We start from the raw sequence: 16,388 nt of genomic DNA on the forward strand, positions 1-16,388 counted from the left end.
TCACGTTCATTTGTGTGTTTGGTGGGTCCCCGAAAAGATAAACAACATTATAACTTTGTAATTACACAGTATCAATATTCGTATGCAGAGTAAATATGCATTTTTACCGTTAAAAACATATAAAATTCGTGCATATTGAAATGTACAAATAAATGTTTTTAAAGAAAACTACAATTTAGAAAGTTCTAGTAATGTAAAAGTTTACAGTTACTGACATTGAAAATAACATTCAAAATATTACTTGTTAATATTGAAAATTATATTTTTATAACAGCCTATAAAAAAATATATATTTGACGAATGCGTAGGTTATATGCATAAAACCTTTGTAAGTTTAGAGATTTATTAGTGATTCAGAAACAAAAATTATTAGATGGTAAAACTAGCCAACATTGAATTTGTTCTTTTCCCAATAAAAACTATATGAAGTTTCCATATTTCAAATATATTTGGAAGAAAATGTTTTAAACTTATGATAAATAAATATTTTTACACGAATTCACAAGTTATGGGGAAGTTAAGCTTTAAAATCACTTGAATTTAACATATTTCTTTTTGATTTATATTTTATGAACGTTAAACTTTTATATTATGATTTTTCGTCAAGAATATTTCGTAAATTATTTTTAGGAATAGTTTGAATTTTAGTTGTAAATTTGGTGGATGCGCAGATTAAAATATTAAAATCTTTGTTATTTAATTAATTTAAAGTAAGTTTATTAGAGATTCAGAAACAAAAATTATTAGATGGTAAAACTAGCCAACATTGAAATTATTCTTTTTCTAATAAAAACTATATGAAGTATCCAGATTTCAATTATATTTGGAAGAAAATATTTGAAACTTATAGTAAATAAATATATTCACAGGAATTCACAAGCTATGGGGAAGCTAAGCTTTAAAATTACTTTAATTTAACAAATTTCTTTATGATTTACAGTTTATGAACGTTACACTTTTATGTAATGATTTTTTGTCAAGAATATTTGTCAAATTATTTTTAAGAATAGTTTGAACATTTTTGTAAATTTGGTGGTTACGCCGATTAAAATCTTAAAATCTTTGTTATTTAATTAATTTAATGTAAGTTTATTAGAGATTCAGAAACAAAAATTATTAGATGGTAAAACTAGCCAACATTGAATTAGTTCTTTTCCCAATTAAAACTATATAAAGTATCCAGATTTCATACATATTTGGGGAATAAATGTTTGAAACTTATGGTAAATAAATATTTTTACAGGAATTTACAAGTTATGGGAAAGCTAAGCTTTAAAATCACTTGAATTTAACAAATTTGTTTATGATTTATATTTTATGAACGTTACGCTTTTATGTAATGATTTGTTGTCAAGAATATTTGGCAAATTATTTTGACATTTTTGTAAATTTGGCGGATGCGCCGATTAAAATCTTAAAATCTTTGTTATTTAATTAATTTAAAGCAAGTTTATCAGAGATTCAGACACAAAAATTATTAGATGGTAAAACTAGCCAACATTGAATTTGTTCTTTTCCCAATAAAAACTAAATGAAGTATCCAGATTTCATATATATTTGGGAGAAAATATTTGAAACTTATAGTAAATAAATATTTTTACAGGAATTCACAAGTTATGGAGAAGCTAAGCTTTAAAATCACTTGAATGTCTTATATTTTATGAAGGTTACGTGGATGCATCAAATTAAAATCTTAAAATCTTTGTTATTTAATTAATTTTCAGAAGAGATTCTTTTAATTGGAATACGTCAAGATCATTTTTAATACGAACTGCCGAATCATGAAAAAACGATGATCATTATAAGAAACCTTCCTCCTCCTCGGATTTTGTCACCCGATTAAATATTTACTCGTTCACAACAACAAAAAATAAAATAAACAACAGTTGTGTCTCGAGTGCATTCGAAAAATATGAATCCCTAGGACTATTTTCCATCAAACACTTATTTCCGCCAGCGGAATTTCTGCACGGAAAGCCCTCTTGCACTTTTCCGTCTCGTCGGATTTTCTGACATGCATTTCCAGGATCTTGTCAATAAACCCGTGCCGTTTCACTTCGTAATTGAATATTTCATCGGAAGATGAATAATTTTCGGATGGGATGCTAGGCCTAGCGTTTTCCACAATCGTATTGATTTTGCAGTCGGCGGCAAGTTATTTAGTTTCGGTGACGGCATAACTCTGATGCAGTACGAAATGCGAGTGGATAAATATATCGGCGGATCGTAAAACCGGCCGACCGCCGACGATATCCGGGATTCATTTCGTATACCCACGGGCACAAATCCACGGATGAAAGATTCCCGCCAGTTACGTTTAGACCCAATCTAATAAATAATAAATTCCCATTACGTCCAATCGTTTTATTAGTCTTAAAACTTCGGCATCGTAAATCGAATTTTATTTTTGCAGTCGGTTTTTTCTTTATAAAATTAATTCATTTGGTGCATGAAAAAATATATTATATGAAATTGAAATATTTTTTATTAAAATTTTTAAATAAAACTTTCAAATAATATAAATAATTTATCAAAAAAATGTTAAAATGTAATATAAGAAGTTATCAATCAAATAAATCATAAACTGAAAGCGAAAATTGAAATATTTTTAAAACTGATTTACATACGCCAATTTATTGTCCAATTTATTACCTCTGGTTTTTAATAAAATAACTTTCAATTTGGTTTCAACTAAATTATAACTAATAAAATTCTTATCAACAAAATAAATTATAATTATTACATACTGTAGCTGCATGCCAATTTATTGATCAATTTTTAAACCTACAATTTATTGATACCTGTAATACAGAAATTGGATAATTTATTTCAATTAATCATGAACAAAATATATAAATATTTAAATAATTTTAATACCTCATTTATGTATGCTAATTTATTGTTGCTTATTCACGGGCCAATTTATTGACCAATCTTCAGATCTTAAATTTATTGGTCTCTAAATACAGAAATTGTCCAATTTATTCAGATAAATCATCAACAAAAAACAAAAATTTAATTACTTTTAATAGATGTTTTACACACACCAATTTATTGTTCAATTTATTGATGTCGATTTTTAATAAAAATAATTTACAATTTTGTTTCAACTAAAATACTAATATGAAAATTCTTATGAACAAAATAAATTATAATTCTTATATACTATAGCAGTATACATGCCAATTTATTGACCAATTTTTAGACCTTCAATTTATTGGTAATGTAATACAGAAATTGGATAATTTATTTTAAGAAACCATGAACAAAAATCAAATTATAACTTTAATAGCTGCCAATTTATTGTTCAATTTATTTTTGCTAATTTGTAATAAATTAATTTCCTTTTTCGTTTAATCGACAAAATAAATAATGATTATTGCATTCTATAACTGTATACTTGCCAATTTATTGACCAATCTTCAGACCTTAAATTTATTGATTTCCATAATACAGAAATTGGCCGATTTATTCAAATAAGTCATGAACCGAAAACGTAATTACTTATTCCAGTACCTACTATTTGTCTTGAAGTTTATTCCACACTTCATCCCAAAAACTCTTTAAAGCAGACATTCGTCAAATTTCCAAAGCGAAAGTCAACAAAATCACAATGTCAATCCAATCCCATAAATTCAAGGCATCCGCCGGTCTTTTTATTTCAATCTAGATTTTTTGGTAAATTGATGGAACTACATCAAAAACGGGGTGCTCTCTGTTCTAAAACGATATTGATTTCATTTTTATAAATGAAATTGCTCCTTTTTCGTCCGGAACACGTCGCGATATTTCATCCTTGATTTATAACATAATGATCAAGAATATTTTTAGGTATTACGTTTCCTTTTTACGTTCGGAAATGTTTTAAAATGTATTTCATCATCCATATTCGGGGCATGAAATACAAATTAATATCGGAACATTTTTGATATATTGCCAAAGGTGAAATGTTTACCGCCGGATAATGATGTATATGTTTCTTTGCGCCCCCGACGCGAATAAAATGTCAAATGTATGAAGTTGCTAAACTCGAGCGCAGCGTAATCCATCGAGGCACGATTGTGAAATGCGTTTTGCATTTAGTTTTGCGATCAATCGAACCGTTCGCTTGAACTAATTAAATCAGAAAATATTAATTGCCATCGCAAACATTTCATTAGTTAGTTAGTTAGTTCACCCCCCGAGGCAAAAAAAAATTATTTTCATTACGTCACTCCGAAGAGGATAATCGGCAATCGACATTCGGAGCAGTGATTAATGATAACGTGCACCGCATTAATTCCGAAAGAAAAGTCATTCGTGCCAAATCAACGGATGTAACAAGGCTTGAAGGAAGAGTGTCTTTTCTCTAAGCCCGAAAGTGGCGTTTGAATATATAATGTAATTACAGGTGGGCGTTGCTCCAACTCCCAACACTCGGAACTATCGGAATTAAATATAGGGGTGGGTGGTGGTGGCAAATTTTCTCGCCAATGACATTAACGAGGTGTTAAATTGTCCGAAAAACAAATTGCTCTCTTCGTATTGTGATTTTTTGCTTCGGGGGATAAACAATTTAACACCGATTATGTTGAATCCGTCGGATTTCGACGGAGGCCGGATAATTTTAAACGTGTCAGCGGCCAAATCGATTGCGAAAACATTGGGGGGTGCTGAAAAGTGAGTGCGTATTTGTAAGGAGAACGTTCCTAAGAGCGTTAATACCGAAAGTACTTTGGCAACGTTCGATCTATACTGAAGTCGGGATTACTGGAAATATCCAATAAATGGCGGAGTGGTCTTTTACTCTATTAGACGGGGTCGATCGCTTATGGCGAAACCGATGGGGATGGGAGGGGGTTTGGAAAAGTGGATCTCGCCCGGGTGCATTAAGCGGAAAAGATATAAAATCGAATAATTTCGTAAATATAATAAACTAGGAATATAACCGGGAAATTAGGACGCGATGAATATAAAACATTGTTGAATAGTCATGCTTTAATGTGCATGTGGAAACTGCTTTCGAAGTAAATACGAATTTTATATGCGTTTTATATTTTAATTAAACTACAATAGACATTTTCAACAACAGAAATTTAAATAATTTTAATAGCTGTTTTACATACGCCAATTTATTATCCAATTATTACTGCTTATTTTTAGTAATTTGCAATAATAAAATCAATGGACCTATTAAAAAATGACCAATAAACTGATCAGACCAATTTATTCTATACTGTGTTGTCCAATTTATTGACTAGAATTTATGGATTAGACATACCTTAGACAATGAATTGGTCAATTTTTGTATTACACGTGGCAATAAATTTCAGAATTTATCGATAAATTGTCTGTATAAAGCAGATATAAACATACACCACTACATTTTCTTATCAAGTGAAAATTACATTGAAATTAAGACAAATTTCATATTTTATAATTTAATTAAAATGTAACAGGAATTTATAACAACAAAAGTTTAAATAATTCTAAGATAATCATTTATAATATTATAATTGTTTTTCATACACCAATTTATTGTATAATATGTTAGGCAATTTATTGCCCACTTTTTTCGATGAAAATTATATATTAGACATACTTTAGACAATGAATTGGTAAATTTTAGTATTACACGTAGCAATAAATTTGAACATTTCTAAATTGGTCGATAAATTGACTTTATAAAACAGATATAAAAATATACAATTATATTTTCTTATGAAGTGAAAACTACATTGAAATTAAGACAAATAATATATTTTATAATTTAATTAAAATGTAACAAGGATTTATAACAACAAAAATTTAAATAATTCTAAGATAAACATTTATAATAATTATTCATCATTCACCAATTTATTGTATAATGTATTAGCCAATTTATTGTCCAATTTATTGGGTAGAAATTATATATTAGACATACCTTAAACAAATAATTGGTCAATTTTAGTTTTACATGTAGCAATAAATTTGAACATTTCCAAATTGGTCGACAAATAAGCTGTATAAAACAGATATAAAAATATACAATTACATTTTCTTATGAAGTGAAAACTATATTGAAATTAAGACGAATTTTATATTTTATAATTTAATTAAACTATAACAGGAATTTATAACAACAAAAATTTAGATAATTCTAAGATAATCATTTATAATATTATAATTGTTTTTCATACACCAATTTATTGTATAATATGTTAGGCAATTTATTGCCCAATTTTTTGGATGAAAATTATATATTAGACATACCTTAAACAATGAATTGATCAATTACACGTAGCAAAAAATTTGAACATTACAAAATTGGTCAATAAATTGACTGTATAAAACAGATAAAAAAATATACAATTACATTTTCTTATGAAGTGAAAACTACATTGAAATTAAGAAGAATTTTATTTTTATAATTTAATTCAACTATAACAGAAATTTATAACAACAAACATTTAAATAATTCGAGGATAATAATATATAATAGTTGTTTCACATACACCAATTTATTGTATAATGTGTTGACCAATTTATTGTCCAATTTATTGGGTTTATAATTTATATATTAGACATACCTTAGACAATGAATTGGACTATTTTAGTATTATACGTAGTAATAAATAGGAACATTTCAAAATTGGTCAATACATTGACTGTATAAATCAGATACAAAAATATACATTTACAATTTCTTATGAAGTGAAAACTACATTAAAATTAAGAATTTTATATTTTATAATTTAATTAAACTGTAACTAAAATTTATAACAACAAAAATGTAAATAATTATATTATAATCACTTAAAATTGAATGTGTTGACCAATTTATTGTCCAATTTATTGGCAGCTATTTATTATTAAGGTAAAACTTAAATACTGAAAATAAGTTAAGCAAACATATATGTTCTTATTGAAATATTTAAATATCAACACGTAAAAAACAATTTAGATAATCCGTTGAATAATTAAAAGTTTTAAAGCCGTTTTCATTTTAAACAAAGTTTAAGCAACAAAAACCCACATTCTCCATTTCAGTAGAGAAACACGCGTCTATTAATCCGGAGCTTTGATTATTTAAATAAATGTCACAGTCACCAAACACTAATGCTTTGAATTTATTCATCTCGTTTTGTTTTCACAAAGTGTATTTTCAAGTGCCGCTCAAAAATATTGCGACGAGAAATTATAATCGGAATATTTAAATAGGCAAGGCAAAGCTTACGCCATAAATTCGTTTCGACGTGAACGTATCGTTTAAATATTGACGTTTATGCGAACACATAAATAACACTCATCAATGCGGTTTTATTTTATCGGAGCGGCGGCGTTTAATAAACAAAAATAAATATTAAATATGCATTTTTTTTTATTACTATTTCGTTGGCCCCCAACTTTTATCGATCGTCGCAAATATTTGAACGTGTTGCGATGTATTCATCGAAACTTCTGCGGATCGACGATAATGTTAAATTGAAAGTCGACGATCAATCACTTCGCCAATAATTAAATCACATGCGGGGAGTTAATCAGCGAACACACAAATGGCTTTTCTGGTGCAATTTGATGCAGTTTTCTTTGCACAGCGTCACGTGCGGTTCAATCCGCATCCAGTGGATGATTTATGGCGGATTCATTAGGTTTTGGGACTGATTTAAATTTCATCGGGTCCGAATGTTGAAAGTGCCAATCGAAAATTTATTTATTTTATGCCAAATTCGATGATTTACGTGACGGCTCCTTCACATATGTCCGTCAGATATAGCTTGTATTGATATAACAACGTATTGGATGACAAAGGTTGGTATGTTCGACTTGTAATTCCAGACGTGTGTGCATGATGCTGCATGTGATATTAATTAATGTAAATGCGCCATCCTACAATGGAGTCGAACGTATGAATTTTACATGCGCCGACCTCCCGGTCCGAGGACGAGGTGGCGAATTTAAGCGAACCTCCAATTTTTAAGCCCCAAATCAAATGTGAACCCTGTAACCGATTAATCCGTATCAACTGCTTACACAATTTACATAATCCCATTGTAGGACGGCGTCGCCCGTAAATCTGTCCGATGGCCGTGTAAATTTTCGGTAAAAATCCATAAATCTCAATAACCATTTCCAACCGGCTGACGTTATTTATGCCCCCCTGTACAGGTTACGGCCACCGACGGAGATAAGGATCGGCCCCAGAACATTGTTTACTTCCTGACGGGCCAGGGCATTGATCCGGACAATCCTGCGAATAGCAAATTCGACATAAATAGGACCACCGGAGAGATATTCGTGCTGAAGGTAGGTACCCACACCCGCCCTCTCGCCCTTCCTATTTATATGCCGCCGTTTGGAACAGATTCCGCGATCCGGAACGCTCCCACGGCGACTCTAAAACCTAATGGCTTGAAACCTCTGCGAAAACGAATCCGGAATCGATCGGGAATTTTGCGAAAATGATCGCACATAACGCAGGGACAAGATGTTACCTGTGTAGTGTCTGCAGGATCATTAGGGATATTAACTTGTAATTAGCTTGTTAAGCAGTTAATATAGAATTAGGTAGTTTAAAAAGATATTAAATGACATCTCAATTCTATTGAACCGTAATCAAGGCTTCAGGCAAACAAATCTTCAGACAAAGCTTCACTTTTATTGATAGATCAAAGCCAACAATAAATAACTGAAAACATTCCAATTTAGATGTTATAAATTCAGAAAGGGCTACAACATTTCAATAATGTCAAAGGATAATCAAGGTTAATAATTAAGTCACAAAAATAAATCTTAATGGACGATCTCAAACTTTTCAAACAAAACTTCACCTTTATTGAGAGGCCTAATTCATCAATAAATGATTGAAAACATTCTAATGAAGATTTTGTTTTACAGAACCAGACACAAACATTCCAACCTAGATGTTATAAATTTATAAAAGATTAAACATTTCAATTTTGTCAAAGGATAATCAAGATTAATCATTATGTCACCAAACAAATAAATCTTACAGGACAATCTTAAGACAAAGCTTCACCTTTATTGAGAAGTCTAAGTCAACAATAAATGACTGAAAACATTCCAATAAAGTTTTTGTTTTAAAGAGCCAGACACAAGTATTCCAACCTAGATGTTATAAATTCATAAAGGGTAAAACATTTCAATTCTGTCAAAGGATAATCAAGGTTAATCATTATGCCACAAAACAAACAACTCTTACTAGACAATCCTAAGCCTGAGAGGCCTAAGTCAACAATAAATGATTGAAAACATTCTAATGAAGATTCTGTTTTAAGGAACTAGACACAAACATTTCAACTTAGATTGTATAAATTCATAAAGAGTAAAACATTTCAGTTCTATCTAAGGATAATAAAGGTTAATCATTATGCCATAAAACAAACAAATGTTACTGGGTAATCTTAAGTCTTTCAGCCGAAGCTTTACCTTTATTGAGAGGTGTAAGTCAACAATAAATTATTGAAAACATTGTAATAAAGATCCTGTTTTAAGGAACCAGACACAAACATTTCAATTTAGATGTTATAAATTCATAAAGAGTAAAGCATTTCAGTTCTACCAAATGATAAGGAAGGTTAATCATTATGTCACAAAACAAACAAATCTATCTGGACAATCTTAAGTTTTTCAGCCAAAGCTTTACCTTTATTGAGAGGTCTAAGTCAACAATAAACGATTGAAAACATTGTAATAAAGATTATGTTTAAAGGAACCAGACGCAAACATTTCAACTTAGATGGTATAACTTCATAAAGAGTAAAACATTTCAGGTCTATCACAGAATAATGAAGGTTAATCATTATGCCACAAAACAAACAAGTCTTACTAGGCAAGCTTAAGACTTTCAGCCGAAGCTTTACCTTTATTGGAAGGTCTAAGTCAACAATAAATGATTGAAAACATGGTAATAAAGATCCTGTTTTAAGGAACTAGTCACAAACATTTCAACTTAGATGGTATAAATTCAAAAAGAGTAACACATTTCAATTCTATCAAGGGATAATGAATGTTAATCATTATGCCACAGAACGAAACAAATCTTACTGGACAATCTTAAACCTTTCAAACAAAGCTTCACCTTTATTAAGAAGTCTAAATCAACAATAAACAACAGAAAACATTGGATAAAGATTTAAGTATTCATTACATATGAAACTATATATCGACCAAATAATAATTTCTAAATAAATCGATTTATCAACCTTAAACCTCCAATAAACAGCTTCACATGGAGATTACCGACGAAATGAGCCATCCAACTTTTTCTTTCAACTTATTATTTCCATGTCTGATCTTCAATGGGATTTACTTCGCATTACGACGTAAGAAACGCGAAACCGAAATCCCTTTTGGGGGGCTCAGGTTTTCGTGACGTTTTTTCCTTACCCAATAATGTTTACTAATTCCCCCGGAGTCGCAATACATCGGAACGAGGACGTAAAGCCGTTGCACGGGTCCGTTTTGATACTGTAAAAATAAAAAAAAAACAAAAAGCTGCAGACGGCTTAACGACAATAAATCAAGGCATTGAACACGAACGTAATTAGAAGAATTCGACTTTGAATGGGAAAAAAGCCTGCAGTGAATTCACGTTGGATTTCGGTCAGCGGCAGCAATATTGACTGCGGTCAGCATTGACTGATTTGTCGCGACCGTATTAATGTTGCATGTGCAATTTAAGTTTAGCTGTGTAGATGCGAATAATTTGATCTGGAAAAAAATAACCCACAATTGCCATGTCAATTGACTTTTTTGTCCCTATTAAAATTTTACTTTATGTATGAGTCGTTGCTTCTTTTTTTGGTGCCGGTGGCACATTAACTGAAGCACTAATAAAGGGCATAAAAAGATGGGGACAGTGTTATTTTCATTGTCGACATACACGACGACGAAAATCGGGACTAACGTTTAATAAAAACCTTGTACGGCAATAAAAGTTTATTTCATGAAAACAGTTTTGCAACAATAGAGATCTGAAAAGTTGGCCAACAAAACAATTAAGTATTAAACTGGGAATGTGTGTGTGGGGAATTCAACGGTTTAATATAATAGTATTACGATTTCAGCCCTTTTGTTTATTGTGCTGTTTCAATAGCGATGGCCGTGCAAACATGTTTATTGTTAATACAGCCGAAAATAACCGTGGATTGACTCGACAAACGAGACATTTCGCCATTTTCCTTTTGAATATACACTTTCCGACACCTCAACCTGACTCCCCGTAATATTGGATACAAATCTCGAAACCATGTCAGACAAGCTTTTTTGTGGTTGTCCCCGAAGAGCTAGTGTTCCTTGTATCGAATTCCCGTGTCAAATCCAGTTATTCGAGATGCGTAACACCCGAATTATGGTTTGCGTCAACTGACACAATCCATGTATTTCCATTTGTTCGATAAGTAATTATTGGCGTGGGTGTTTTAGTGGAATAATTTCCTATGGCGAAATATGATTGTGTTTTCGAGGCACGGAGTCCAGATAATTAATGTTTTAACCGGTTCGAACGAAAAAGAAGGTTTCTATTCCCATTAAATGACATTTCAGGATATCGAACGTTGGCTAACATTGATTTAATGGAATGGCAGATTTTAATACGAAGTTACGTTGGATGGAAACGTGTCTGTTGTTTAAAGATGGTTAGTGCGAAAATATCAAATGGTGATTTATATTTTTTCATCAGAGATCCATTAACCAGCTCTTATGTATTTATGTCATTTAAGTTGGAATGTTTGGGTTTTATTAATTAAAACAAAATCTTTATTTAAATGTATTCAATGACTTGGTCCTCCAAGTAAAAGTGAAGCTTTGTCTGAAAACTTCAAATTATCCATCACCATTTGTTTGCCTTGAACAATGTTTGATGATAAGCCTTGATTATGGTTTGATACAAATGAAATGTTTGTGATTCTTTAAAACAAAATTTTTACTAAGATGTTGTCCATCTTTTATGGCTGACTTGGACCTTCCCATAAACGTGAAGTTTATCTGAAGGCTTCAGATTATCCAACAATAGTTGTTTGTCTTGAAGAATGTTTGATGATAAGCCTTGATTATGGTTTCATACAAATGAAATGTTTGTGATTCTTTAAAACAAAATTTTTACTAAGATGTTGCCAATCTTTTATGGCTGACTTGGACCTTCTAATAAGCGTGAAGTTTGTTTGAAGGCTTCAGATTCAAAATCTTTCTTTCTAGTTTCAATAGCTTTATTCAGGAACATTATTTAATCACTTCGGATTCGTTAATTGGGGACAAGCCAAAATGGTTGAAATTCAACCCATTCACATAATTCCTCTTCCAGCCCCTAGACAGAGATCAGCCGAACGGCCGCCCGCAATGGCGCTTCACCGTCTTCGCCCAGGACGAAGGTGGCGAAGGCCTGGTCGGCTACGCCGACGTCCAGGTCAACCTCAAGGACATCAACGACAACGCCCCCATATTCCCGCAGGGCGTCTACTTCGGCAACGTGACCGAAAACGGCACGGCCGGCATGGTGGTCATGACCATGACCGCCGTAGACTACGACGACCCGTCAGAAGGTACGAACGCGCGTCTCGTCTACTCGATCGAGAAGAACGTCATCGAAGAAGAAACGGGTTCGCCGATATTCGAAATCGAATCGGAAACGGGTGTGATTAAGACGGCCGTGTGTTGTTTGGATCGGGAACGAACGCCCGACTATTCGATTCAGGTGGTCGCGATGGACGGTGGCGGGTTGAAAGGGACAGGTACCGCGTCCATACGAGTGAAAGACATAAACGACATGCCGCCGCAGTTCACCAAGGACGAGTGGTTCACCGAGGTGGACGAGACGGACGGCACCACGTTGCCGGAGATGCCCATTCTGACTGTGACGGTGCACGACGAGGACGAGACCAACAAGTTCCAGTACAAGGTTATTGAGAACAGCGGCTACGGAGCCGACAAGTTTACCATGGTGCGCAACAACGACGGCACCGGTTCGCTGAAGATCGTCCAGCCGCTGGACTACGAGGACTTGCTGCAAAGCAACGGCTTCCGCTTCAGGATCCAGGTGAACGACAAGGGCGAGGACAACGACAACGACAAATACCACGTGGCTTACTCCTGGGTGGTGGTCAAGTTGCGCGACATCAACGACAACAAGCCCCAGTTCGAGCGTCCCAACATCGAGGTGTCGGTGTTCGAGAACGCCGAGGTGGGTAAGAGTTTGGAAACGTTCAAGGCCACGGATCCGGACCAGGGAGGCAAAAGCAAAGTATCTTACGCGATAGACCGCACGTCCGACAGGAAGCGCCAGTTCTCCATTAATCAGGAGGGCACAGTCAGCATTCAGCGCTCGTTGGACAGGGAGGACACCCCCAGACATCAGGTCAAGATCCTGGCTATTGATGACGGCATCCCGCCCAAAACCGCAACCGCCACCCTCACCGTCATCGTGCAGGACATCAACGACAATGCTCCCACTTTCCTCAAGGACTACAGGTGAGCAAGCAAACATTTTACTGTGAGGGGGAGAATAAATTGCTACCTCAGTTCTAAAACACACTGGCACGGTGTTCAGATTTATGTATTGACTCTTGTTGAGTTTGTTTTACATAAAGGGATGTCACAGGCACACAACGATCAAATCGGATGGCGTAGTTCATACAAGATTGATTTTTTATTGGGCCGTTTAAAAAAATGTTTCTCTTAATTTAAATGTCTAGACGACTTATCTTTGAGTTCTATTTTAAGCGTATTTAAATTGAATTGCCCAAAGAAACCGTATTTGAATTATATGTCGAGATGGTTAGATACATGATACGGGCCCTTTTTTTTTTCAAGCTTTTTGATTATGTTTTCGGATAAAATTCCTACAGTTATTTTATCTCTTTTCTATATAAAATATTTCGTTCCAGATAACACTTTTATTAAAAATGGCTCAACCATCGGTTCATTAAATAATATGTTTTTATTATAAAAATATCAAAATTCAAAATTTTTTCAAATATTTTTCTATGTTCTATTTTTAGGCGTAATAAAAAACTTGTCTTGGTCAGTCGATAAAGAATCAAATTTGAATACTGATTTTGAGGTTTTTCTTTGAAAATTGTTTATATTGTATGCCTATTTTTCATCAAAAATAGAAACCTAATCTAACCTAATTTAACCTACTCCAACTTAACCTACTCTAACCTAACCTAACCTATCGTAACCTAACCTAGTTGTTTTTCAGAAAGTTCATAAAAATGGAATATTTTCAAAAAAAATGTCAATAACGTAATTTTTCAATTTTTTATGAAATGAAATTTTAGAGAAAAAATAATTTTCAATGTAAATAATACTGATTTTTTGAGTTTTTTCTTGAAATTTTTATGAACACATTTATTAATTCAAACTTTTTTATTTTTTTCAAAATTTGTAAATATATTATCAATGATAAGATTTTCAAATATTTAAATAATAACAAAAGCTTAACAATTTTTTTAAATAAACAAGATCATAAAATTTCAAAAAGTATGAATAAATAGAAAAAACAACTTCAGTCGATAATAAATATAACTTCATCTGTTAATGGTAAAATAGAAATTATTTAAAACTGAATATTAAAGATTTTAAATTTAAATTTTTCGTAAATTATTAAAAATTATTCATAGGTTAATAGAGTATTTTAAAAATAAGTATTAAAAAACATGTGAAGTCATGAAAAAAGTATAAATATTTTTTTATTAAATTTAATGAATATTACAAACTTTTAAAAAAATTCATACAAATTTAAATATTACGTTATTGACAATTTTTTTATATTATTGATGAACTTTCAGAAAAAAATAGATAGACAAATTATTTTTGATGAGAAACATGAGAAATCATGAAAAAAATAAAAAAAATTTCAAAATTTCATAAAAATCAAAAAATGACTATTTTATTTTTTAAATTATTGATTGATTGAAAAGTATTCTATATTTCAAATTATTTATATTTTTGATAAGTAACATTAGAAATCATGAAAAAAATATAAATATTTTTTTATTAAATTTAATAAATATTGCAAAATTTTCATAAATTCATAAAAATTAAAAAATGATGTTATTTTATTTTTTAAATTCTATTATTGATGAAGTTAAATTAGGTTAGGTTTCTATATCTTTCTAGAGCTTTTTGAGTATTTAAAAAAAGAAACATGAGAAATCATGAAAAATATATGAATATTTTTTTTATTAAGTTTAATAAATATTACAAAATTTTCAAAAATTCATAAAAATTGAAAAATCACGTTATTGACATTTTTTTAATGTTCCATTATTGATGAACTTTAAAAAAAAACTAAGTTAAGTTTCTATTTTTTTTTATTTGAAAATATTCTATATTTTCAAATTATTTATATTTTTAATGAGAAACATGGGAAATCATGAAAAAAATATAAATATTTTTTTATTTAATTTGCAAAATTTTCAAAAATTCATAAAAATCAAAAAATGACGTTATTTTATTTTTTAAATTGATGAAGTTAGGTTAGGTTAGGTTAGGTTTCTATAACTTTCTAGAGCTTTCTAAGTATTTAAAAAAGAAACATGGAAAATCATGAAAAAAAAGAATATTTTTTGTTTAAAATTAATAAATGTTACAAAATTTAATATTCCATTAATGAGGAAAATTTCTGAATAAAACTAGTTTAAGTTAGGTTAGATTAGGTTTATTTTTTTTAAGTATTCTATTTTTGATAAGCTTTCTGCAAAAAAATCCAGTATAAACAAAATTTTTCATAAGAATTTCAAGGAAAAACGTCAAAAATCAGTGTTGTTCAAATCTAAATTTAACTTTTCTCTAGGAAATTTTGATATTTTCAAATTGACCAAGACAAAAATAAAAATAAAACATTTAAGAAATATATACGAAACAAATGCCTGAGATATTTGTCTTTAAATGCTATGGAAACTATAGGAATTTAAATTTAAATTTAAATTGAAATCGTCGACTTTCAATTCGCACAAAATAAAGACCAAGATTGAAATACATATAAAATTTGCATCGTGAAATTGCAATTTCTTCTATAAATACAAGTGATACGGGAACATTCCATTAGCAGTAACAGCTTCATTTTACACTTTAAAAATCGTTTGTTGTCCAATTAGATGATCACTTTGTAACAAATCGTCAAAGCGAGATCATAGATTTTCAGCCAATGCGACCGGCCAGTAAATCCATCAAGATTTTCCGGTGCTCTGGCTTCAGAAACGCTTAAATTTATTACGTGTACGTTCGCTTTGCAGGCCCGTCGTTCCCGAACACGTACCACCAAGGAAAGTCGTCGAGTTGCTGGCGACCGACGACGACGACAGATCGAAGAGCAACGGACCACCGTTCCAATTCCGATTGGATCCCGGAGCGAGCGACATCGTGAGGGCGTCCTTCAAAGTGGAGCAGGATCAAAGTGAGTC

General features: G+C 31.4%; 1 protein-coding gene across 5 annotated transcripts in view; it reads left to right on the plus strand.

Moving 5' to 3' along the window:
- Positions 1-16,388, plus strand: part of LOC109594134 (neural-cadherin) — a 391,736-nt gene that overhangs the window by 364,231 nt on the left and 11,117 nt on the right. For all 5 annotated transcript variants that reach the window (XM_049966121.1, XM_049966120.1, XM_049966123.1 and 2 more), the window contains exons 14-16: positions 8,131-8,268; positions 12,287-13,449; positions 16,221-16,381. In XM_049966121.1, coding sequence (XP_049822078.1) covers positions 8,131-8,268; positions 12,287-13,449; positions 16,221-16,381 — 1,462 coding nt within the window. The remainder of the gene's footprint in view (positions 1-8,130; positions 8,269-12,286; positions 13,450-16,220; positions 16,382-16,388) is intronic.

This window comes from Aethina tumida, chromosome 4, assembly GCF_024364675.1.
Source record: "Aethina tumida isolate Nest 87 chromosome 4, icAetTumi1.1, whole genome shotgun sequence".
Lineage (NCBI taxonomy): Eukaryota > Metazoa > Arthropoda > Insecta > Coleoptera > Nitidulidae > Aethina > Aethina tumida.